Source organism: Anarrhichthys ocellatus, unplaced genomic scaffold (assembly GCF_004355925.1).
Source record: "Anarrhichthys ocellatus isolate YVR2014 unplaced genomic scaffold, GSC_Weel_1.0 scaffold18, whole genome shotgun sequence".
Classification (NCBI taxonomy): domain Eukaryota; kingdom Metazoa; phylum Chordata; class Actinopteri; order Perciformes; family Anarhichadidae; genus Anarrhichthys; species Anarrhichthys ocellatus.
In genome coordinates this window covers 2,828,594-2,855,235 of record NW_022280048.1, presented here as the reverse complement: position 1 = coordinate 2,855,235, position 26,642 = coordinate 2,828,594, and the positions used below count along the sequence as shown (strand labels likewise).

At 40.3% G+C, this 26,642-nt stretch overlaps 1 protein-coding gene across 1 annotated transcript; it reads right to left on the bottom strand.

Annotated features, from left to right (window-relative positions):
- Positions 1 to 88: 88 nt before the first annotated feature.
- On the bottom strand, positions 89 to 24,881 carry LOC116388769 (androgen receptor-like). The gene is made up of 8 exons (XM_031856933.1): positions 23,078 to 24,881; positions 15,794 to 15,945; positions 15,492 to 15,608; positions 10,239 to 10,517; positions 9,114 to 9,258; positions 5,032 to 5,162; positions 4,742 to 4,893; positions 89 to 4,395 (listed from the first exon to the last, which is right to left on the bottom strand). The coding sequence occupies exons 1-8, from the start codon at positions 24,145 to 24,147 to the stop codon at positions 4,237 to 4,239; spliced, it is 2,205 nt and encodes a 734-aa protein (XP_031712793.1). The 5' UTR covers positions 24,148 to 24,881; the 3' UTR covers positions 89 to 4,236.
- Between the last annotated feature and the right edge of the window lie 1,761 nt (positions 24,882 to 26,642).

Sequence of the window (26,642 nt, the reverse complement as noted above, 5' to 3'; positions counted from 1 at the left end):
GACGACGTAAACATTTGGACTTGGAGATAAAATGATGACATGCCATCGGCGTTACTTTACAGTGTCTTGTAGAATTACTTCAAACAAGGAAATTCAGAATTGTTTTAATTGCCTTTAAAAGATGATGCAGCTTTACACATTTTGAAAAACACACATATCCAAGTCACAAAAGGTAAAAATCATACAAGAGATGACTTTAAAAGTCAAGTGTTGGGACACCAAAACAGACATTAAACAAATCAATATATACAGTTACTGTAGCATGTACAAAGATCAGGTGAATATGCAGTACACTGGGCACATACCAGCTTTTGTCAATTGACATAATACAAACACTGTAGTCTACTGTGATTAAATCATATTAGTATTACAAAAATGACTCATTGAAGTGCATTAGTCACCGGCACTAGAAGTGCCTTCAAATTCCCCATATGTAATGCATAATAAAGTTAAAACAGCATTAAAAAAATCACAACATTCTTTAGAACCAGCGTTAATTTAAAAGGATAAAAGTTGCTGCAACATCAGTCTGACAATATAGTGCATACAGGAAATGTGAGGTTTGATAAATATCCATTTCTGAATTTTTATTTTTTATTTGATCAAAACTGAAGCATTATGTGTATACTTAAAATGACAGGTACTGCGAATCATTTAACTGTTTTATATATAACTTGGGTTCTTATTATCGTTTAATTAAGCTTCTGTGTAGTTGCAACTTCACACTGAACTGTCGCTCTCTCTAATGACAGCGGACACATGTATTCAAGTGTCAGGGCTGTAATCAGCCGCTGTGGTGGGGGTCAAGTGAACTCGTCTATAGCTACTGGATTCCATTTTCTCCCCCGTTCCTGCATAGCAAAGATTGTATAAAAAGACAAGACGAAGACATTCATTTCTGCAGACGAAGTAAAGTACTCTGAAGCGCTCAACTGAAGTCTATGAATGAATCAGTTACAAAACACTGAAAATGACTGTTCTAGTCAACGTACCACTTTGCACTGTACAACAAAATGGCTTCATGCCTTCTGACAGATGTCCCATGCATCGAACATCAGTCAGTATGCAAAAAGACAGGAACTCGGAGTGATCCGTGGATGTCCATGCATTGCTTTGTGTGAAGCGAAACCCGATGCCTACATTTAAACAATCACACGCATGCATCTATACAAGCTTGTGAAATAAATGTGGAACTGTTAAAAAGTGTTGAATTTACAGAGTTATGAAACGCTCCTGCAGAATGTACCACAGAAGTGAATTTGAAGTTTTGTTTGCGTTGGATTGTGAGTGCCCTACACTTCTAGTTCATCGACCGAAATACACTATTCCAGTGTAATGTACGCTCCGCATCAAGCAGACCAAGATCATTGTACAAAGGTCCTTGTATTTCCTCGCCTTGGTTCTTAAATAACATACAAAAACCAATAACTGTATTTGACTACTTGAATGAATACTTTTCAACAGTTGGACTCAAGTGTCTTTGATCACTTATCTTCAAGGCATTCTTCAGGGTTTTTTTTCTCCCTTGGTTTTCATCTCCAAGGTTTGCCAGGACAAGCCAAGGACTTTCACATTCTACATCTGAAGCCCTTCCAGTTACAAGTTGGCTGTAAGTTTCTATTTGTTGTCCTGTTGGAACATGACTGGCCTAATCTGAGATCGCTGGCTATTTGGATCGTCCAAGTTCTCATCCAGTCTTTGCCTGTATTTGGTGCCACGCTCTCGTCTTGTGTCCCTACAAGTCTACCAGTGCCGCACGCAGCATGACGCTGTCAACACCATGACGCTGTCAACACCGTGCTGTCTATCAGGGATGTTCTACTCTGCTGTAGTACACAGCGCTGAGTGCAGACAGCATAGTTTTAGTTGTATCAATGAATCTTTTGCTCTGCCTTTATATGCTTTAAAGTAAATGCAAAAACAAACTCGGTGGGGGGTTGATACTTTCTAAATATCTATACAAACATAGTTTGTCATGCAGAAAAAAATATATATCTTTGGCGACTTCTTCAAAGTTGCACTAGGAATATTCAGTTATCAATAGTTTTGTAGCTGTGCAGTGGAGAAATAAAGTACCGAAACTTCTTAAACTAACAGTCCAATTTTATACAATGTCACTAATGCCAAGTACCTGCTTTGACAAGTTTACCGACTAAATATTTCTAAGTTAATGCTTTAAAATGTTGTAACATAAAGAAAACAGCTTTGCACATTTGCTGCCAATGTGAATTGAAAAGGTTTGAAGTGCAGAACGACAGTCAGCATGCAGTGAGCTGCAGATGTCTGAACTGTGCTGCATTGACTCAATCAAACAACGGACCGTTTACACTTTAACATTATAGGACTCCGGTTGCTTCTTCCATGACCGTCACCTGGCTGAAATGTTACGTCATGCTGTGTTTTGTAAGAATTGTACAGATCATGCATGATCACGTATGATATTTGATTTTTAGAAGTAGACGAGCAAATAGTGATGACCGGGTGAAATATTTGTTATTTCGCACAGAGCTGTGCTGGCAGTGCCTACACGTACCAGGATGCCTTGCAAAGCGAGCTTCTGATGCCCAGGATCAGAAGCATTTGTTCGGACGTATACTCAAGTAAGGCTGGAATAAATACGGCCCCAATACTCAGTCAATACACTGTAAAAAGTATCCTCATCCATAACATCCTCTGCACTCTTATTTTTGGATGCCATGTTCACTGTTGCTATACAAGCGAAGAGAACAAGTAAGTTATGTGTGGCATTTGTTTGTCAACTGTATTTACACAATGAAACTTACAACAGATTTAGGGAGTTCTGTTTTTTAGCAGCATTTGGAGCACGCCCCATGGAAGTGGCCACCCAGAGTTAGAGACCACAAATCCATGCTCTCAAATAGCCAGTATTTCTTCCATGCTTCCAACTACGTCACTGCCACTGTCAGAAGACAGCGCTGGATGCAGGAACATTTTTGCAGCTGTGAACTCAGCTTTCTCTGTCAATAACACGGCACCCACTGAGGAATTTATTGCCTCGATCAATTACATTTATAATCATCCATGATTTAGGGTTGCAAATCTTCCCTTTAAACAACACAAAGTGCCGTTTTGGTTGTACGGGTGCTGCCAGACAGACACAACAGCTGACCCACAGCCTGACATTACCCGTCATCTTGTTCACAGTGTAAAGTAAATAAGTCTTTGACTTTATTGTGAATTTGAGCTTCAATAAAAGTGATTTTTAAGTGAATGCTGGATGAACACAGTCTTGCATACATATTTGTTACAGTCAGGTAAAAACAAATATACTGCAGCTGCCTGCGATTGCGGTCAGAACTACTTCAGCTAAATACTCAGTGCAACAACTTAAGCTGTTGAGAGACATGTGAGCCCAAGAGGTAGTAACAATGATGTTATTTATAATTTCATAGTTGGATTACCGTTTCAGTAACCAATACTCTACTTGGCTTGATTTAGTTTCAAATTACGACAGCATGTGTTCTAGACAGTAGACTTTATCCTGAATGACCGACCTGCAGCCCCAAAACCACTGGACAGTCGCACAGCAGGACAATCTAGTATTGTAGGTTCACTGTAAACAATGACGATGTAGCACATCAAGTTTGTCTTTGACAGTTGTTATAAACTTTTTTTTTATTTTAAGGCACTTAAGCACTTAAATGCCTCACAAGTTGTATTAATTACTCTAAATATCACAAGCAGGAACTTAGCAGGTGCATCGGCACTTAGAAAAACTGATTTTGGGAAAGTTGATGGGAAACAAGTATTTGTATATTTCTGTGATCAAATTCTCATCTGCTCTTTGAGGCCATCTCTTGTTTTTCAGTATTTATGAATACCTTGCCATGTGTATGTATAATAAAGGTCACATGCAAAACTTCCAAAAAATGTTTTTGACCCTGTTACTTTTTGGTTGCTGTAATCATGATTTACAGACGTACTGTGTATGTAAAGTAGAATCTCTGAAAACACAAAACTGTCCACTCAGAAAAAGCAGAGCTGTCAGCAGGTGATGCCTTGCAGTGCCTCAGATAAAAGCTTTAACAGTTTTTGAACAAACAATCTCAATTATGGCTAAAAGGAACAAAAAAAACAAAAACACTTGAGCAACAAAATAATGATTACAGGACAGGGCTAAGAGCTATTAGACTGAAGATGTAGGTAAACAGTACCTTTGTTAAAGTTTACGGAGGCAGCAAAGATGAGTCACTTTTTGATCAATTAAAAATCCCTCTACTGGTGAAACAGGATCGGTTTAGCCAAACCTGCCAGCATCTTTGGTACATGTACTGAGATTATTTCTCCAATCATCTCTGGGAAGCTGACCTTCGTGTGGAGCGACTGAGCCTGGACGAAAAGGTCAAATGTAAACTGGTGGAGCTTCTTTACCGTCTGCAACAGAAGAAACACAAATAAATCATTTGGCTAAAATTGACTACAAACAGGGTTTTCACAATGACTCAGGAGACATGTCTCGTGAAAATACATAACATAATGAAAAATCATGTAAAACTCCTCCGTTAAACATTTTTTTTCTAAAAAAGAGATTCTGCTTGCACTGGCTTAAATGCTGCATTTTCCATGGGCTATTAAAAAACACAGCATCCCATGAGATTTAATTGTGCGGCAAAGCCAAGAAATGTTTTCAGCAAAGTACAATTCATCTTGCTTTAGACTGTCCTCCGAGCTCGTCTATGATGCGCCCACAGTTGAAGCCATTTGAAGCGGTGTATCTCACCATCTGGAGAGAGTCCAAGAGTCGGGTGAGCTGGTAGAACCGCTGAGGACAATTGGTCGCCATTCGATAGTTAATGAGCCGATCGAGTTCGTTGATGTAGGTGAGACGCAATTCATCGAAGTACTTCTGACTCTTCAGACCCTCGACAGGAACTGGTGAAAACAGAAAAAAAAAAAAACAGCTTTGACGACATGCTCAGCAGTTGTCTCTCTCCTGCATGTCCACTTATGGGATCAAGCTAAGCAGTTTGTTTTGACATGTTGATGCTAAGCACACCGGACACGACTTACGAATGCTGAAGAGGAGCAAGGCCTTCATGCAGAGGAACTCTTCCTGAGAGATCTGCAGCAGCAGGAACTCCTGTGAAAGATGTCTCATCCTTATGCAGTGCTCGTACATTGAGGAAATCTGCATCCGATGTCTGCAGATGTAAAAAAGGTCAGGATCAGAAATGTGAAATAAAAAGGACATTTTCAAATCAGAGAGCGAAGGAACAACTTGCTTTACACCTTGGACATTTATTCTGTAATAATTAACTACTGAATGGGAAAGAATGTCAGAGGTTGGATCCATATCTATCAATGCTGTAATGGGGTCGTTGGCACTGAATTATCTATAAAACAAAACAGATTTCTGCTGTGTGATCTTTGACATTTGGAGCAAGATGTTTAAAACGCACAACTCCGTTACACTAGAATCTCTTCCATTGTGAATGGCAATACAGTTCAGTAAAATGTCCTCATCATTCATAGTGGAATATTAAAAGCGGTGATTGGATATTTCATGTTCGTCACACGTGAACAATCTTCAGTTATTTAAACGAGCCTGGGAGAAGGAGAGTGGGAGAACAGGCATCGTGATCAAAGTTTGCCATCTCTATTCAGTGTGATGAAACGATTCTGCCTTTATCATCACTGAGGAAAGAGACAGTTTGTAACATTGTTCTATGCCGTGATGATAGAAATGCAATAGAGCTAGATAGACCTGAATGTTCCCCATCTCTCAAATGAATGCAAAGTGTCAGATATGCGATCGTATACGTGCATAACAGACACAGATCACGTACAATCCAATATTTGCACATTTTTGATAGATTCCTATAAGCCAGCTTTGTGAGGACGATGATGGAGATGGTTTGTTAACGGGGATGATGTCATTGCTGCACTGACACCCATCTCCAAACAATGACCAGAGCTACTGCACACTGAGCTGCTGAAACCTCCTTTTAAAACGCTACAATATGTGACTTTCAAACGTCCTCATCAATCTGATGGCTGAATTTTCTAGCTTGAAAAAGTCATTGTAGAAACAGTTGATACGTGATTTGAAACGGCTAACACAGCAGAACATACACAGAACCCCCAGTCAGGTCTGACGGACACACGTAAAACAACCAAACTGTATGCAAAATGTAAGCTTAGTTAACTGGTTAGTTGGGAAATTGACTTTCTTGCCGCGAGTTAGATTAGAAGATACCACTCTCATGTCTCGCTGGTTAGTATACCGCTATGGCCAGTGGCTGGTTAGCTTAGCTCAGCTTGTTAGCTTAGCTTTGCGTAAAGCCTGGAAACAGCTAGCCTAAGTCTGTCCAAAGTCGACAACATCTGCCAACTAGCACCTCTAAACCTCACTCATTATAACGCAAGATATGTTATTTCTTATTTTTGTGTTAGTTTAACAGACTATTTTGGGCCAGGAGCAGCGTTAGTCTCTAGACCTTATGCTAAGCTAAGCAGTAGGCTATCAATCTTCTCATGCAGCCCTTGGCAAGAAAACAAATAATTTCCAAAAATGTCAAACTACTTCTTTGAGCCAGTTATACCAGCAGCTAAAAATGTCTGTATGACAACCTGCTTCTGTATACAAACCTACACAACCATCATAGATTACATGTATCTATCAACTGTCTTATGAGATCATGTATCACAGCAGATATCTGTTCTTTCATGTGAATATATTCTTATAAAAAATAAAGTAAACCAGTATGCCTGATATATAAGTAGTACACCTGCACTTTTAGTTCAATGAAAAAGCCCAATAATCTCCTCCATCTCAGTCCTTAATTCAGTCTCCAATTACAATGACTGTGCCGGGGTTTTTACCCCTCTTAAGGAGGAAAGACTTGGCCCGACAGGAGACGGTAAGCAGCTAATTTAAAAGATCACAAGGAGCACTTAACATTTTATGCAAAATTTCTTTCAAGTAGCTCAAATGATCCACCTTTCTGACTTACATGGCCTCCGCCAGCCCTAATTCAATCCTAGAAAATCTGAACTACTGATCCACCAACCCTCAAAAAACAGCTGAATAAATTAACTTCTACCATGATAAGGAACTTTGGTCTTCTTTAGTTTCCTAGATATGGATTTTGACTTGAGTAAAAGGTTATGGAAAATGAGAGGAACTACATTCTCTCTTTAATCATAACTTGAAACTTTCAACTGGAATCTGTTTGGGATTCCCTGGTGTGTTCCTCCTCCTCTAAGCCCAGTGTTCATATTCCATTTATATTCTGTATATTCTGTCAGCTGTAAAAGGAAAAGCACCTGCTGTCAAATCACTGAACTGGGTGTGACAAAAAAATGTGAAGCAAGGAGAGTTTGAGTACAGAGCAGTTCTCTGCTCTGTCTCAGTCGGTGTGCATTTTTAGATTTACATAATAATCAACATAATCTGTTAGGATACTCGGTGAGGTGACATTCAGCAAACACAACAACTGCAAGCGGCATCACGGAGAGCTGTGTACATTATGGCTTTATTACCTCCACCAAGAGGCTATGTATTCGGTTCAGTTTGTTTGTTTGTCAGCAGGATTACACTACTGGCCCCAATTGTCATGAACCTTGGTGGAAGGAACCCATTACACTTATGAAGAGGATCCGAATCACAGGTGGTGTTTTTCTCACCTATGGAAACAGCCTTGGCGGAGGTCTGCTCTCTCTGAGTGCCCTTTTACATTGCCCCTTGTTATATTGTCATGGGGCAATGCTGTTTTGTCTAAATATTGCAGTTATTGTTTTAATGGAAATCGAAACGAAAAATATCAGAATTGTTAACTTAACTGAATTAAGTTTACTGAATTCACACATCAAGTTCAGCTTTCTCATCACAAAGAGTATTATTCAGTCTGTCTGTGGAGGAAGCTTTTAAAATGGCAAAATAACCATGATGTCATCGTGTTGTTGTCATAGTGATGTTATTAAGGTTATCTCTGGTACGGAGTCGACATCAGTATATTTTGCAGAAAGCCTGATTTATAAACTGGTGGGCAGAAAGGGTTTAATGGGAGACACTATTTACTACTTGCACGATATGCAAACATAAACTATAAAATAATTTAAGAGCACAGCTTTAAAGTTTACTCACTGCTGCAGGAGTTGACCCAAACAGTAAGTAAATCTGAACTCTCTGCTCGCTTCAGGATGTTGTATTAAATGTTGATGCTACCTGCCAGATTTATCCTGCCGGTTCAAGATCGAGCCAGATACTTTCCAGTTGCTCCTTTTATTGATATTCATAAATATAAATTACGATTGAGGTTTTCTCCCAAGCAAACTTCACAGAGGTACTAAAACTTATTGTTACTGTAGTTTTGCATAAAAACCGAATATAGCAAATGACAGGTGGTATATGCTGTAGGTTTACATTTTTAAAAAAAGATACATTTCCTCTAAATATGACAGGCAGTATTTATCAGCAACAAACCTCTGAATTTAATACATTCGTTTGGTTACTGTAGATGAACAGCATTTCACATAAAGTAGACATAAACAATGAATGCATGCAAGTATAGCTTAAATAGTGCTGCTGTTATAAACTACACAATTATAATGTGTAAAAAACCCGGCATACCATGTATCAACGGTTTACACAACACACAAAATACTTGAGCTTTTAAAGGAATAATTATTGATTTAAAGATCAACTTCTACTCCCACAGATCTATGGCAGTAAACATTTGATGGGACTAAATAAGACCATTAATATTCCTCACTAACACTCACACAGACCAAACCACTGTTGTCTGTCATGAGTAATATTCAGAGCTGAATAAGCTTCACCAGGGCTGTGAGCGTTCCTCCCTTTAATCTCACATTGACAAAAGAACACCTACGGCGGGAATTGGATGAACATGATCCAAAAAAGCCAGCCAAAAAATGTTAGAGACGTCTTTGTGTTTTGAGAAATGGAAGAGAGAGAGAAAGAGATGAAGACAGAGAGAAACTGATGCGTCTGTATTATGTACGACAGCGCCAACTCACTCGCTGGGGCTGATCTCAAAATGAAATGAGGAGCACAGCATGTTGGTCACCCACTGATGAAATCATTTTAGAGAACACAGTTGAATTCAAGACTTCAGAGTTGTACATACTCATTGAACACAAGATCCGGGGCGAAGTAAAGCATCCGACCGTTGACGTTCTTGTAAGACCTCCATCCGAGGGCAAACACCATCACCCCCATCCATGAGTGTTGAATGACAGTCATTTGGTCGTCCATATGGAGATTTCTGAAACCTAAGGAGAAAGATTCAGCATCATTGGATACAACACGTATTTGACATATGGCATATGGCATTTAATTGGTCTGCCTCCTACTTCATCTCTCTGGCAGACAGTTGTAAATATTTGTTTCTATAGATGATAAACTGTAAGATACCGATACTGATGATACACAGCTTTACATGGCCGTGTCTTGCAATGACACAGGACCAATTCATTTATTAAAACCCCCTTAATAGTCATCAGGTTTGTCTGAATTACAAATGATATATTGAGATTTATCTTGGTGTAGATATTACATTTTTAAAGACTGGTCCTCAGAATTATCTATTTTTAAGAGTCATTGGTTTAATGTTAGGAAATATTTTGTAAGAAAAATAAATAACTCAATTACTGTGTTTGTATTAAACACCTATGATCTGGAAGCTTTTTACACAGATGAGGAATATTGCTCTAATGAGAACACAATTCTCTTAATTGTGTACAATCCTGTGAAACATTAAAATAACCTCCTAAATTTAAGTATCATTGGTCAGAATGAAGCTGCATCATATGACCCATGCACGGCCAAGACACAAACATTGTAAAGGTTGGCTCATATGAGATGGAACCATATTTGCTTATCATCAGAATCTAAAGCTGCTATAATCAGGATATTTACATTAACAACAGATCAAATAACCACTTGTGTGTGAAAGGGGTCACACACAAGCAGTGATAAACCCACAGAGAATTATCCCCCGACTCTGCAAATCCCCTCAGCTCTATGGAGCCTTTTAAGCATCTTTCAGCTCATTGTTTTGGTTTTATTGTTCGCAGCATTGCTGTTTTGATTCACTCTCACTGCTTTGATCAAGGCAGTTTTCAGACAGCGTCATAAGCCTGCCCAGCACCAAACGGCCGATAGACACAGTTAGCGAGTAGCTGGCGAACACAGCGAAGCATTTAGCAGCCAAAAAGCCACACTGCTTCAAAGACCTCAAATAGGTTCCTACCTGGCAATCCTTTTGCCCATTTGACCACTTTGACCAGTTGTCTCTCTCCCAGCTCGTTGAGGCTGGTGAGCAGCGTGGCAGCCGAGTCCGGTTGGCCGTAGTCGTGCCCTGCGTTCACCACCTCGGGTTCAATGGACTCCAGGATGTTGAGGAAGACCATTTGGGAGTTGAAGTTCAGGCCTGACTTAGGAGAGAAATTCTGGATGACTTCTGAAGGGTCCTTCAGAGGATGTTCCTCCTCAGGGTTTTTCTGTTGTCCAATCTTCTTCAGTTTACGGGCTACAAACAAAAGCAAGAAATTAAGAATCCATTCATTTGTTATTTTGTTTATGCTATTTCATCACCCAACCAGTTAACAAGCAAGCCTAGTCATTAATCTCCAATCCACCAGAGCTGCATGTGTTTTGCAAATGATCCTAAATTACTACATTTGATTGACTTTGACTGACGAATCCAGTTGTCCTCTAAATTAGGGGTTCTCAAAGTTTTGAAGACGGAGTGCCAACATAGAGAGCCAGCATATTTTTGAGATTGAGGGCTGCACAGGAAGTCGTAGGATTTGTGATTAGTCTCAAAACGGTGTTGAACATTAAATTCCTTGAGCGCTAAATTCCCCCATTTGCAGATAAAGCAGATCACTTTATCTGTCCTCCGAGGTCAGACGAGTTGATCTATTATTCCTGACAAATGCTTTTCTCCTCAACCACACAGCTTCTATATCCTTTTTCTCTTACTTCCAAGCTAAACTGCAGAGTTGTCCTCTGAAAGCATTAACTGTCTTTACCAGCACTAGCATTGTTGACAAAACATAATTCCACTATAGTGCCACTATAGTTGCTAAGATGTCATCCCTAACCTGACAGACGTTTGTTACGAGGTCGCAGTTTTACGCACAAGTCGAGTAGTGTATTAAGTGTAGGCTCTTGAAAGTGGAGTGACTGTAAGTGATTCAAATATGCATGCATGCATTTCATGTCACATTCAGGGGCCTCACAAAATGTTTCTGTGGGCCGCCATTGGCCCGCGGGACGCAACTTGAGCAACTGTGCTCTAAAAACTCGTGTCTGGAGCCATGATGGATCTTCTGCTTGCTCGTAAGATCCATTACAGCTAGATGTGCAGAATGATTTGCCGATGCTCCAGTGATGGAAGAAAAAGGTTTCCCTTTCAGAAAATAATCACAATCGCAGATACTAGTGAATGCATTTGTCAGCACTGAACTTTTGATTGATAATCAATAACTTACGTCCTCTCAGGTCATCATTGCTAAATAGCACAATCTGAACAGTACATAGACTAAAAGTAATTCTGTTTTACGAAACATCTGATTCATAGCGCAACTGTAGGTTTTAAGTAACCTTTTGAGGGAAATAGCAATTTATTCTACTAATCTACTAATGATCTACTAATAGCGTCGAAGATGTTGACTCATATTCCATTCGAAAGAAAACTCTCTGAAGAGAAGAGCCTCATCTGCTGGAAAGCCTTCTGGTCATCTTGTATGAGAGCTCGCTGGTGATTTCAATGTATGAATTATGCCCCCCCCCCCCCCATATATCATGTTTCCTCCCAAGAAGGTTTTGCAGAGCGTTGAAAGTATATCTCTGAACTACACCACTCACTAAATCCTGCATGTTTGCATTACACATATGTTTCCCTACACACTGCAAAGCATATAGGGAATAAGAGACAACAACAAAAAAAATAACAAGTACCATATGTTTGAAAAAACAACTTGCTCATCTTGAGCAATGAAAAGGCTGCAATTTATTTCCCCACTAATGCTGAATGTCCCGAGGCAGCTGCTCCATATGACAACCTGCACTTAGGAACTGAATGGGAGCCAGGTCTTTGATTTGCTGGAGTAGATTGCCATGTACAGTAAGTAGTGATACAACCAAAATGGAATGATTTTATTCCGCTAAACAGCTGCCAAATACATTTGGTTCTTTAACAGTCATGGTTTAAGACCACCACCATTCACTGCACTCAATAACTGACTGATTTATTTCCACAAGTTAAAGAACTGTGGGCAGTTAAGCTTCAACACAGCCTGTTATTTCAGGACGACAGGCTGAGCTGGAGTGACTGACAGATATATACACAGTATATATATATATATATATATATATACTGTATAATATATCTGTCATATATATAGGGACTATGTGCTGAGAAATGACTGCATTAAGGAACAGACATGTCTGCTGTTCACTTGTGTTTAACTTTTGTTACAATCTGCTAAAACGGATATGCTCTTTGAAATGATTTCTTGAATCAATTATACCAACGTTGACTGACAGTTAAAATGGAATTAATCGTAATGCAATTGCCTCTTGCAGCTTCTGTGTCGAGGATGTCTCATTAAAACTGCAGCCTGGCTTTCTCGTTCACTTGGATAAATATTGAATTGCCTGTTATAGACAAGACTTAAGTCTCTCTCAAGAGCAGCGGGGTTGAAAGACAATTGTAGATTATATAAGAAGGATAATTGGCAAGTCTCACATTTCTATGTCTGATCTGACAACAAACATCTCAAATAAAAATGGTTAATTAAAAATTCCTTTCCCAGGATTCTCAGTTGTGACACAGGCAGGCGTCTGATCTTTGCAGAGTACAGTGTAAATAAGGTGGGTTGTTGAAGCCAATATAAATAGGCGGTTGACATCCAAAACGACGGATTCAAGCGCAGTCTGTTACACAGACAGAACAATTAATTAGTCAAGCCGTTGTTAACTTCGTTGATTGACCAGCACACTGAGCTGTGGCGTCGGTATCGTCGACTGTTTCCAGCTGAAACTGACCTCCGGTGAATAAGCTGCAGACGCGTCCGTTACAAGCCTATTTTCACTCAACTCAAATTGCACATGTAAAATTTATTGGACATTTTCACCTCAATATACTCACATTTTGTGGACCACTTCCCTCTGTGTCATTATCCGTCTCATCCCCATTATAATCACCATCTTTAGCTCGACTACCATTTTAGCTTGCCAGGATAACCTGATTGCACATAAAACTCGAAGGTCACTTTAGCACGTTTTGCTCCTCTTGAAATGCCATTTTTGTAATGTGTTCCTTTGCAGATCCCACTTTACTCTCACTTTGGTGTCCAGGTTGTAGATGTCATTACATCATTAGCTCACCGATGTCAGTTATGTTTGAGGGAGTAATGTGTCAGAGAGTCTGACTCAAAGAGAGAGAGAGAGAGAGAGATGTGAGGGAGCTCTGGTAAAAAAGTCTTCCACAAAGACTCCTGTCGCTTTCTTCCTCCTATTGTTGTGGATATATTATTGTTTTATTAGTTTCTATGAAATAACACAAATCAGGGCTGGAAACGCTAAGAAAACTGTTAATTATCGCTTCAAACTAAATATCAAAGGTTAGAATATTTAGTTGGATTCACAAATTGTAGTTTCTTTAGAAAAGCAAAAAACACTTGTCACTTTGCATTTAGAGACGGTAGAATTTTTCAGAAATAACTAACTGGGACAGACGAGGACACGCTGCAGGTTTGAGACCTCCATGCTGGTTTAGAATCACTTGGGATCCCACAGATGATGTTTTCTAGGAAAAAGGACATTTCTGCTGCTATGTTGAGATGGATAAATTAACTTCAAGTTAAAAGCTATATACTAATTCCCAAATAACAATCCGGAACCATGCCCTTCAATGATAAAACCTGCTTATCAAAAAAGAGTTTGAGTCCACATACATCTATCCTCTGGACCTGACCTGAAGAGCTTCAGTGTGGTTGTTCATTCACCATTTGATGAAAATAAATTACCATTACTGAAATGCAGAACATTTTTTTGAATGAGTAATACATTTAAACTGACAATGCACACACTGAGAAGTTGGAGGAGAACGGCGGCTCGTGTTAAGCAACTCTCACTCGCTGGTGGTGAAACGGAAACTGAAGTGGCTTTGGACGCATGTCAAGCACACTTTGGGTTAGAGACACAAATTGTTCTGCGATTCAGGGCTTGAGCTCATAAACTGTAAAAGGTTTTAGTATGATAAAATCTGTGAGCTCTATTTGCATGTCAACACAAGAAGCCTTTAGTTCCGATGTGCAGCGAGCTTCCTTCAGGTCGCTGCAGAAGGATACAGCTATCATGGTTCGGTGACAGCAGCCTCCCTGCGTAACTTCCATTTGTGGATGTAATTAGCATTCCAGGAATAATATGGAATTCAAATTATAAAAAATGAAATCTTTGAGCAATTTATAATAACTGGGCTTTTCAATATTGACCAGATGCCAAAGATTTCTTTGCTCCCTCTTTAGACCTTCCAAACTACGAGGAGAGAAACTACAGACAGAATATGATCTGATCTAATGATACAAAGTTTAGAGTTTAATTGATACATAAAAATCCAGTGAGTCAAACCAGAAACCTTCCTGCTTAAATTTGTTTTTTATAGTATTTTGAGTAAAAACCCTCTCTGATAATAAGCATCATTTTTTTGCCTCCACTTCTAAAAATGATTGTCATAAATTTTCCTGTGAAATGCAGCGAGTGAATTACATGTCCAGGAAGAGAACGTCTGTGAAAGGAGGCTCTTTAAAGCCACAACTAGAAAAGGTGTGCCTTTTCACTTACAATCGCAGCATTAGATCACATTTTCCCTCCATGGATTTGTCAGTGACTGGTGGCAAAATTACCAGCGTGTCTGCTGCTTTAATTCACATGTCTCATGTCAGCTTTGTGCTTCGAGTACAATTTTCACCGTTAACAGAATGAGAAAAATGGAAGAGAGTGAAAATTGAACACAAGACTAAAATTAGTCCACTACATGTCAATCTTTACAGCCTAATATGACGAACAGGTGTGGGTGACAGTAAGGAGAAGTGAATGGAATAGGTCTAAATTGCATGGCAGCTCAGCCAGGGGCTTGATTATCAGTAACATCCCCTATTGTGATGATGCTGCAATTGAAGAGAGCCAGCTAGGATATGCAGTGCAGAGAGAATAAAGTACTTGGTCCTGGGAAACCACTTTTAGGACTTCACTTTCTCTGTAGTGTGCTTTGTTCATACAGTGTGTAGTGCAAAGTGTTTATTGTAGTCCATGCTGCACAGATGTATGTATTTTAAGGTATATTACGGCACAAATCCTTTGTCTGAAGTGAAATGCAACTGATGGTAATACTTACAAAATAGTTGGTGGTTAGCAACGCTTCAATAAAAACATAAAATAAACGACAATTGTTTCTTCTAAAAGCAGATTTTAGTATCTTAATTCATCCTACCTCCGAGAGTCATTCCAGCTTCAAAACACTTCTTCAGCCGACAAGACGGACAGTTCTTCCTCCTTAGCTTATCGATGGTGCAGTCGTTTTTGCTGGCGCACAAGTATTTCTGTTTGCCTAAGCCGGACAGAGAAACCAGAGGTTACTTGTAGATAAACAATCTGTTGAATTATTGAAAATGTAAGAAACACTGGATGTACAGAATCAGTGTTTTAACTCAAATGAAAGGCAGCGGGTTTAGCTGTTGACTACTGGCAACTCAGGGCCCAAGTGACCCCCCCCCCTACCCCCTTGAGTTTTACCTTCCGCAGCCCTTTTGAAGAAAACCTTGCAGCTGCCACAGGTGAGCGCACCGTAATGGCAGCCAGATGCCTCGTCTGAACAAATCAGGCACATCCTCTGTGGTGGAAAGAAGAACTCCATGGGGAACATGTGCTCTCTGCCAGTCTCGAACCTGCAGCGAAACATATGAAACAGGATAGATGAACAGCACACTCATAAAAACAAGGTTATGACTAACATTTGATTGTTGGTATTAAATAAAAATTATATCACCATTTATCTTCACTAGAAATCAATGTTAATGTTCCGCAGCTTGGATGCATCAGCTGGGTCACTGCACTGAATTTTACGATCCATTGTTTCTGTATTTCACTTGGTTTTTTACTATCTTGTGAAACTAATAGCCCATTTTAAAGCCTAACCTTGAGAGCACACACCGCAGTATAGCCATCATTTTTTTACTGGTTTAATACTGTCCAAACTGTAACCACAGAGCATTTACTATTCACTCCCCAGAGCTACGGCCTCTCGGTGAGCAATTTAAGGAGGACACAGAGTGTGATGACAGAAAGTGTGGGAAAGATCTTAGCGCCAACACCGTGGCCAAGGGGTTGGGTGGGGGCGCGATGGGCGCCCAGCTTCAGCCTTGAAAACGGAGAGATTGGAAAAGGTTCAGACATAACGTTGCCTCAGTGACGTGCAACTTAAGATATCAAGGTTTTCGCAGTAAAAGAGACAAGGATGAAGCTCAACTGTGTCACGGTAGAGTTTAGGTGACAAGAGGAAAGAAAATGATTCAGACAAGTGGGAACAGTGAAAAAAAATGTCTAGTAACGTCAAGTATTTAAGTTATTATCTATATAACACTATGAAACAATGGAGATCTTACATTCAATTTCCTTTATAACATTAATCTTAGCTCTGAAACCTGTATTATATGGACTTTAGACTGATGTCCAGACTAGCGTGAGATCAGAGATCAGGGATGTAATGAATAGTGACTTGAAAAGGGACTTTTTGTAATAGCGAGAATTCTTATGTGGTTTAGGATCCATCAACAATAAATGTTAAAAAATGTGCACGTCAAGATCTGTATGGCAACGCTCTGAGGCTTTTTATTGGTAAAATGGGCGCTGACCCATATTCACCTATAGAACTGCAGTATTTAAAGCTTTAAGTAAGCCACGCTCACTTTCAATGTCCGCTATTATTGATTTCGTTCCAGTGTGTGTCGTACAAGAAAACCGCGTGTCACGTGTGGTATTTATGTGAAGAGAATGTAGGATTAACTAGTCCAGTGACCTGGAAGTTCCTGGATTTAAAAGCATGCAGGGATGAAAGATCCTGGTATATAGTTTACATTTCTTACACTTTTTAAATGCGATGTATCTCATTCTGTCAGGGCTTCGGGGAAGATTTCACATTCACTCTTCTTCTTTCCGTCTTGTGAGGTTAAACGTTTTTTTTGACATACGGTCTTAAATACAGATTATTCTGTCATCTTTGAGATGATTCTGATATTGCATAGTAGCTGATTTGCTTGAATGCTTTTGCTGTAGATCATGATCATATTCTTGTTTACTCACACCTTTGGAGAGCGAGACAAACCAGACGTATTGCATACATGCAAGTATTCAGGAACAATTGTATTACAAAAATATCAAAACATAAGATGCACAAGACAAAATGAAATACTTTGCAGAATCACATAAAGTCACTGCCCCTATCCAGCTAAATGTCTTCTATTACATTATACTGGCACTCAAGCATTTTGTGGGAAACATTCCAGGACTGCAGTTAAATAAAATCTGACAATTTAAATAGTACAAAAGTAAGATGGGATAAAATACCCAGCAAATAATACGAGATAAAACAATAATAAAACAGATAAAACAAGTTGAAAGTAGAACAGTGTGCTTGCATTAGTAAAACTTTTTGAATCAGTTATTCTGCAGCCTCAGATCTTCAGACGGGGAGTTCAGAGCTGAGGGGATTGATGGTCAGATAAATATCAACACGGAGTTTGAAATACATGACTTCATTGCACAGATTTGCTTCAGCTTGCTTGATTTTACTCTGTATAATTTGCTAGACTAATATGCATCCATGAATATGTCAAAGTTGAAGTAATTGTGAGTCTGGAAACTCCGTGTCGTGTTGTTGCTTCAGCTAAATCAGAAGAAACATCTGTTTTCACTCATGACATGCTAACAGCATGCAGTTGCTCCTCTGTCACAAGACATAAATGTCAATACGGACCAGTTATCTTCACTGAATTCCTTCACTGTACATTTCTGTTCATGGGTTGTAGCAGGATTTTCTCTCACACTACACTCTGGACATAATTCACTTCACTCACAGATGTTACAGGGTTCACTTCACACTCCTCTCTCTGCAAAAAAAAAAAAAAAAAAAAAAAAACTCTTAAAATCTGGTTGATTAAAGATAAATTCATCACTTCTGTCTGTTTGTGTGAACATGATAATTAAAAGTACAGCACATGCCAGCAAAGCAATCCTATTAAAAAAGTCTTTGTTCGAAGAATTCACACAGATGGACCAGTGTGGCCCCTCTGTCGGCCAGAGTCCCGAAATTCAACCAAAGCTGCAGCTACATGACTGCCATGCCATATACGCCATCAGCCAGCTGAGCCGGTTCAACTGCCACACAAGGCCAAAAACACAGTGGTGGAAGAACTCTCCAGATCCTTGATTTAAGTTAAAGCAGCAGTACCACACTGTGAAAATACTCCACTACGTCTGAAAGGCCTGTTTTCGAAGTCTTCCTTAAGTACAAGTATGTAAGTATTATCAGCAAAATGCACTTAAAGTATCCCATTGTGCAGTAAACTGGCTTAATATTACTGCTGGAGTAATGTGTATGTTACATTTTACTGCTCTAAATGTTTATGATTGGGTAGTTTAATCTAAAGCAGTGCATCATATTCGAAAAGTGTCGCTCAGCTGAACAACGTACCTCTAAAAAGTCAGAAAAACACCTTTGTGACTATCGTTTTCCAGCTAATTGAAAAGGGTTTTACATAGTTTATTTATCTTAAGAGGTAGAATCATTGAGGAACACTTGATCCTTCAAGAAAAAAACAAATTCCAAATCACTAAATTTGGAGAAACATGGTTTTCACTGGAAAGGAGGGGTATGATTTACTGAAAAGTGACTAAAGTTGTCAGATCAATGTGCATTAAAAAGTACAGTATTGCCTGTGAGATTAAGTGATGTATAAGTACAAAGCTGCATAAGATGGAAGAACTGAAGTAGAGTACTACTACTACTTAGTTACATTCCACCACTGCCAAAATGAATAATACTCTACTATAGTGAATTACATGCTGAGGATTTTCCACGTTTAGACCGGTTAAAATTGAAGCACATTTATCTCCTGCATTGATATATTGTTCTGCCAATAACACCGAGGCACAAATTGGTCACTTGTTTCCATTTTGCTCAGCCTGCTCCCATCTCACTTCACTGCATTACTTGGGAACTCTGAATGTCACCGGATTACCTTCCTCATTCACCAATTACGCCCCACAGTATTTATACCATGGGGCCATCTCCACCTGCTCAGGGCCGTACTAAGCGCTAAGAGCTGCCTAAATGCAGGGGGTTGTTGTCTTCTTACAACAAAAAGTGTTACATAAGGCTGAAGCAAACCTGCATCCCCGTAGGTACAGCGATTTCAAGGACTCTTTCTTAATAACTCCGCAGAGTAAAGCTCAGATCTGGAACAGGGTAAGATCAAAGACCTGCTCTGGGTTATATTCAGCAACAGTAATATAACTCAGAAAACCTGCCTCCTAAGACATGCCAAAGAACTTGGGGTGATAAACAAAGAGGAAAGCTGGATCTCTCAGGGCTCTAATGACTTTATGCTTTTGCACTTGGTGACATCCGGCTAACCTAGAAGTCTAAACTGAATACCACATAAACCCTGTGAACTGACACCGAGGTCTGGCACGGGACCTCAGCCACAGATGAATCGTCTCTCTATTTTCCAGTGTTTCCTATCTTTGCCTACAGTCCAAAGATTCAAATAAAGGAAAATACCATAAAAATAAAACCAGCATGTACCTTTTGCCATTAGGCAAAGTATGTTTAGGGCTCTATGTCTTCTTGATTGGAAGCAGATGAAGTCGGAGCACAGCTCGGTAGGTCTGCATGTAAATCCACGTGTTTGGGAGCAGCTCCTTGTTTGGGATACTGCAACTGGTTTCACTGGTTTCACATTTAGGAACGCCACTGATCAAAAGTATTATGCTTAATAAACACATGAGAATGACAAAATGGAAAACTTTATTCCAGGAATTGATCTCAGACCTGCACATGGTGGCGGCTTTTAAGAAATAATCCTATAGCCTAATAAATTAGTTTGAGAAATACAATAATAACACGAGAACGTTTCTGCAGTTTCCCTCACTACAGGGGAACCAGTGAACACACCTTTCTGGCATTAGGTTGAATGATTTAGTTTAGTGCACGGCTCATAGAGCACACGGGGCGCGCTTGTATTGATAGTTGACTCATGTTGCCATGTGTATTTGCAGACACACACAGATCTCTGTAGTGACAGCTGTTATTGAGGCTGCCATGCCTGCCAGAGGGTGGATGTGTTCGATGGCGCAGCAGAAGGAAACATATGGAGACTATTTCAACATTCCCCCTTTTAGGACTGTGAGTGGACAGTTAACAGTGTCACAGTTTTCATCGGACACATTTACTTAACATGTAAAGTTAGACACTACAGGCATAAAAAAAAATGTTTTCACACACTGGTCTTTTTTAAGATTTTGCTGCTATGACATGTCTTCTCTCAGACGAGTGGAAAGAAAATATCAACAATACACATTTAGGTGTTTATTTTACTACTTTGACTATTTGAGTCTGTAAACAATTCTCATAAATTTACCAAACGTTTGCATTACATAATGCTTTAATTGCACATTTAAACATAGCATTTAAGAAAACATGTAAAACAATAAAAGTTATTGTCTTAACGTAATGCATGTAATTAACTGGGGAAGTTTCATGGTGAGTTCTATTAGTTCATTTTTTCACCCTACTCCTGTAGCGTCTTCCAAATTGTAGTGCATTACCAATACACACTTTTAAAAGCCGTTTTCCCTCATAGTCTGAGCCATAAATATACTCTTCTTCACCAAGAGCTCCTTCCTATCTATATTTTGAAGATCTTCACTGAGGCTTTTGTTCATAAATCATTCATAGACAGATTTATAGAACAGTTTATTCCTAAAAACATGGCCACAATGTATTTATTTAATGTCTGTCGTGTTTCTCATTATGAAGTGATACAAAGAGAACAAAATGATTTTATTTTCAAAAGATTTTTGCACCTGGCTTTATTAAATGTTCAGATTTCTGTTTTGGAAATGTATGCAAATTCGCACTCATTTGCATATTTTCATATTTTCAGAAACTTGTAATATAAGATATACTTGTCATGATGTAAGTAATCAACTGGGGATGTTTCATGTTGATATCGTTTAGTTACATTTGTTTTACCTATTCCCCTCGTGTTTCCCTTTAATGCTGTAATTTTGATTTACCTTAGTTTATTGGTGATTTTGTTATTGTCTATTTGCTTTTATTTATATTTAAATATTAGTAAATTCTCACTTATTTTTATTTTAGTATTACAGTCTGTATTACGTCAGCTGTTGTTCAGGGATTGTGTTGTTTGGTTTTCTATTATCTGGTTTTGAGAATCTGAAATTCAATAATTAATTTAAAAACAACAACACCACCTATGACTGCTTCATCTATATTCCTTGTTCGTACATTTCTAATTTAGTAACACACACACACACAGTAATGCACCGAGCTGATTAGTGTCAAGTTCTCAATCAATCACAGCCGGTCAGAGAAAAGGTATGATGACGTCAGTTAGCCGTACACATGGTAGCGTGTGGCTGTCAGTTAACATGTCCACTCTGTGTGCTTTGTCATCCTGAAGGCCACACTCTCATTTAGTAGACCAAGCAAATCGTCGACCCCAACACGAACAAAACAAAAACCTGACAGCTTTGGAAACATTTGTAAAATTGACAAGCGTCTGAAATTGTCAGAACTATAAACGTTTCCCTCCGCTTAGACACAAATTGAAGTCAAACATTATTTTGCTGGAATTACCAAATTCAGTGGTGATAGTTTCTCACAGGAAAACTAGATTTGTGATTAAGCCGCTTTCCAGTGATACACATTGTTTTCACAGAGTACATTCAGAAATACTTTCTTCATTCGTTTTTCACGTGGATGTTATGAGCAGGTGCCTCAGACAAAACACTGACAATTATATTTGTTTTATGTTTGATGACAGACTCCAAAATTTGTTCTTGAACAGAAGTTTATGAATTTGATTATTAACAAATCTTAAAGATATTATTACTTTATCTGTATATTTATCGTTTTGTTTTGTTATTTTAAATAATTAATGGACATTAATTATTTTAAATTTATTAATGGACATTAATAAAACTTTATAATGACTTTACCATGGGAGATTACTCAAATTAAAAGGAAAGTGGAAAACGTATTTTAACGAGGGTTGCTTCCACTCACCTGTAATCTAAAGGAACTTTGTTTTAAAAGTTTGTCAGTGATATTTTAAATAACATAAAATCTGCTCAGGGTTGCACATGAATCTAAGTCAAGGATGTGAACCAGACAAACATTCCTACGTCTGTTTCAAAATGCAGTGCAACCTCAGTTGAGTTTTAGTTTGCAAAGCATTTATTAAAAGTAGCCTGATAATGTCATAAAGTACTCTTTTGTACGCTTTTTGTCTAAGCAGTAGAAAACGTGTGCAGGATGACATTTGGTTTCTGACCAAAAAAAAAAAAGAAGTTTAAAATAAACATATTCCTTTCAATGTAAAGAAACATTAAGACCTTAAACAGCTGTCTGCGAGAAATAAATAAAACCGCTGAATGAGAATAAATCCATCTATATCTATTATGAAGCTGGCGTTATATTATGATGAAGTGTTGTTTGCCCTTACCGCAGAGTAAAAACATCTAATCTATGTGGGAGTTTATCCACCGATGCCAGCCTCTTAACGCTCGTGCCTGTGGTCACATTAAGGTCAGACTGTGGTCACAGTGGACACCTGCAGCATTAAACTTGAATCAGAGTCAACATTTAGCCGCAATATCGTCTAGAAGTCAGAGCAAACTCACCCCTTCTCTGCTCCCTAAACATTTCAGCTTCGTCATCACATGACACAAATTATTATTATTATTATTATCATCACAATTATTATTTTAGCTTACCTGGGGTCATTGTAGGCGACATCCAGCCACTCGCCGACTTCGGTCTTCACGTAGTTGGAGTTGGGATAAGGCGGCCTCAGCATCCCGCCGGGGTACCACTGCTCGGGACGCACGACGCTCCTCTCATATGGATTACATATGAACGCGGTGGTGGTCTCCGTGCTGTGCGCATTCATGCACTGCCTCGAGCCCCAACACTGAGAGTTGTACTTCTCATTAGGGTGGTAATTACTGCCCCACGATGCCCCGGCAGACTCGCCGTCCTCGCACTTCACTTTGACGCTGTATTGTTCCGGCTGATAACCGCTGAAGTTGTTCTCCATGGCGTCTCCGAAGTCCGTCGCCTCATCGGGGGGCTCGTAGACCCGGCACGGTCTCTCCCCGGCATTCTGACCGTAGTGTGCCAATACGCTACCTGGCGCGGATGACGCATAGGGGCAAGAGGCAGCGCGCGCTGTGTCCAGATGCTCTCTCTCTTCTGAAGTTATGTCATCGGACTTGCACAGTGCGAAGTTTTGCTCATGCACAGATGTCCGATCCGGGGCGAGGTGTTGGAGACGCGCGGCCGTCTCGGAACTTTTGAACATCTCCACCAGTTGCCTCTGGTCGTGCGGGGGCCGGTCGTCTCGTTCGGGGCACTTGTACTCGGTGACGGCGCCGTGAGCTCCGGGACAGTTACGAGGCATGTACAAATACTCCCCGCGCATTTGGTCATTGGCGGCGGCGCACGGGGGGAGAGCGGCATCCACGTCGCTCGTGTCATTGGACTCCATGGCCAGTCCCAGCGACACGGACACAGCTTTGCAGAGCTCCCTGGCTGTTTCCGAGATTGTGGCGCAGGCAGAAAAAGAGCGACTGTCGCCCACACGGCAGTCAGCGTCTAATAACTCCTCCTGAGGAGCGGCAGCTGTCTGACAGCGGGGTCTGTCCATGTCACGGGCTAGCAGATCAACATGTCCGGAGCCAAAAATGTTTGCGTCTGCATTGTTGCGCTCTTTCAGCCTGCCGACGCCGTTTCCCTTTGAGGTTTTGGTAACATACACCCGACTTTCGTCAGTTTTTAGCGCCATGCTGGGAGCGCTCGCGGCGTCGCCCCTTTTTATTTTCTCCCCCCCCCCCCCCTGACCAAATTTTGCTCCGAGATAACTGTTAGTTTGGCTCAATTCCCAAAAAGAAAAAAGTGTATACTCGGCCTAGAGACCGAAGTTTGCAGGACAAATGTTTCTGCTGCAACTCTCGCGCAGAGCCTGTTGGTAGAGGTCCTGAGCTACAGGAGTCACAAACTCCTCCTAAACGGAGATTCGCGGAGTCAGAGGCGCTCGGGTTGGTTTTGATGAGAAGTGAATTCAGCGGAGGACTTTTGTAGCCTATCTGGAAAACGCAGGAACTTTCCCCCCTACAGTCATCAGACAATAATCACCACGCTACACACAGACCAAACTACGTTTTAAGAAAACACCATGCAAACGGACATGAACAAACGAATTTGCCATTGCAATTTGACAACACATGGGCAGCATTTAGTTCAACAAAACATCTCCGACTGAGCTGTGCGATGCACTGTCTGGGATGTGTCCCCTTAAGCGTTGCTTTGTGGGTTGAATTTCTGTTTCTGGGAGAAACTTTTTAAACATTTCTAAATGACTTCTAGAGCACCCATCGGCTTTTCTCAACATTGTGGCACCTCTCTTTTTTTCTTCTTCAAGCTAGATCCTCTGGCTTCCCAAGTTGAAAATATGGCCAGAAAAACTATTTGCATGTGTAACAGTGAGGATGGAACCAGTTGAGAAATGCAATGAGGTTCCCTCATTAGTCCTAACATCTCCTGGGACTGCTACTTGGACAGCATCCTTCCTGACGTTTATGACATTCACAGCTCATGTCATCAGAGTTATAGTTTCCTCACTCTCACTCTCCAGCTTTTAAAGGATTCCTAAGTGACACAAGAATGAATTGCTCATCGTCAGAGGACTCGGGGAGCCTACATCTTCATTCCCAGAGCCGCTGTCATCAAAACCCTGCACCATCAAACAAAGGCTGCTCTGCACTGAACCTGGCAGGTGCTGCACCATCAATACTGTGACAGTAAGATAATGTACATAAACTGTTTCATCATCCTGCACAGTGAGACAACAGCGCCATCATGAGGCCAAGCAGGAAAACATCAGCTGCATGCCACGGGTCCCAAACGACCATTTTAACTTCTTAGAGAAAATCAGAAGAAAAAAAGTACGCTTTATCATTTTTCACATTTTGCCACCAGGATATTGTTAAACACATAGTTTGAGGAATACCATGGAGTCGAGTGCTTAATCATGAACTAGAGACCATCTTGCGATGGGATCACAACAGCCGCAACACCAAATTGGGCCAGGGGTGTAAAGTGTGTGTGGTGGGGGGGGCAATGGCTCATTCCCCACTACCCTACCCCCTTTCTTCAGGCAGCCTTGCTCGAACCACACCAATCTTTGAACGCTGCCTTCATTTTGACTTCAACTACACACCCGTACAGTTTGGTGACCATACCTTGCACGGTGGTGACGCTATCGAGGGCTCAAAACAGCTGAGGTGTGCATTTAAGAAAGCCTGGATCGGATAACATTTCTACACTGTGACAATATCACAAGTAGCTGTTTTCTTCCGTCATTTGTGGATGTGACCACTGCACCATGAAAGCACATCTGAATATTCAAGACATCTTGTGTATCCTTTTGGTCTTCAGATTTCCCCAAAGTTCAGAAAGCAGTAAAGTGTAGGCTATAGAGGACCAACAGCAGCAGACCTTTCCTTTTACTAAATAAGACATTTTGAATGAACTGCTGAAATAGCGATTCTCCTCCATCTCGTGGTGTGTTCCCTGTTTTGTAGACATGTTTGTGCTTGTGAATCGTAGGAGGATTTGCTGGTCTGCAGCTCTTGGCAGCCGCGGACACGACCGTGAAATCAAGTGAGCAGTTCGGCCAGAACCGCACACACACAGCCACGTTGGCTGCTTCACGGTGCTCTATACACAAGGGCGAGCTGAGGCGCCGACACTTGTTTCACCTCTTGAAAATGTACTGCTCGATACAGTGTGTCACATGCTTGTTTCAAAAGACTATCGCGTCACATGATTCACGATGACTGAAGCTTCAAGCCTGACTGAGGCTCAACAAGGGATCCCTGAGAAGCTGAAACCCAGCAGGGTGCAGTCAATATGTCAATATCAAGACCTAAAAAATGATGTTTAAATAATGATTGATACATATATATAATTCATCATCATGATGTAATCTTCTGAAAGAATTATTGTGGGATGGGAAATGGGATTGGAACTACGAAATCAGTGAGATGTCGTGCCAATGCTTTGGTCCCGGTCTTGACTATAAACAGATGCTATAATTTCTACAAACCAGAGATTCTTTCTGTTGTCAATGTCCTGAAACTAAGAACCGTTTTACAGCCACAAAACAAAAAGGGGGGGAGGGGGTCCTTACTCCACTTCCTACCCTTCCTACTTCCGGCGCCCTTGCTTGGACCACTCCCATCTTTGAACTCCGCCTTCATTTTGATCTCAATTGCGTCA

Coding starts and splice junctions, on each gene's coding strand:
- LOC116388769 (XM_031856933.1), bottom strand. CDS start 24,147: ATGGCGCTAAAAACTGACGAAAGTCGGGTGTATGTTACCAAAACCTCA. Junction 15,609..15,793: donor CTTCAAAAGGGCTGCGGAAG/GTAAAACTCAAG, acceptor TGTCCGGCTTAG/GCAAACAGAAATACTTGTGC. Junction 9,259..10,238: donor ATGGGCAAAAGGATTGCCAG/GTAGGAACCTAT, acceptor CTTTCTCCTTAG/GTTTCAGAAATCTCCATATG.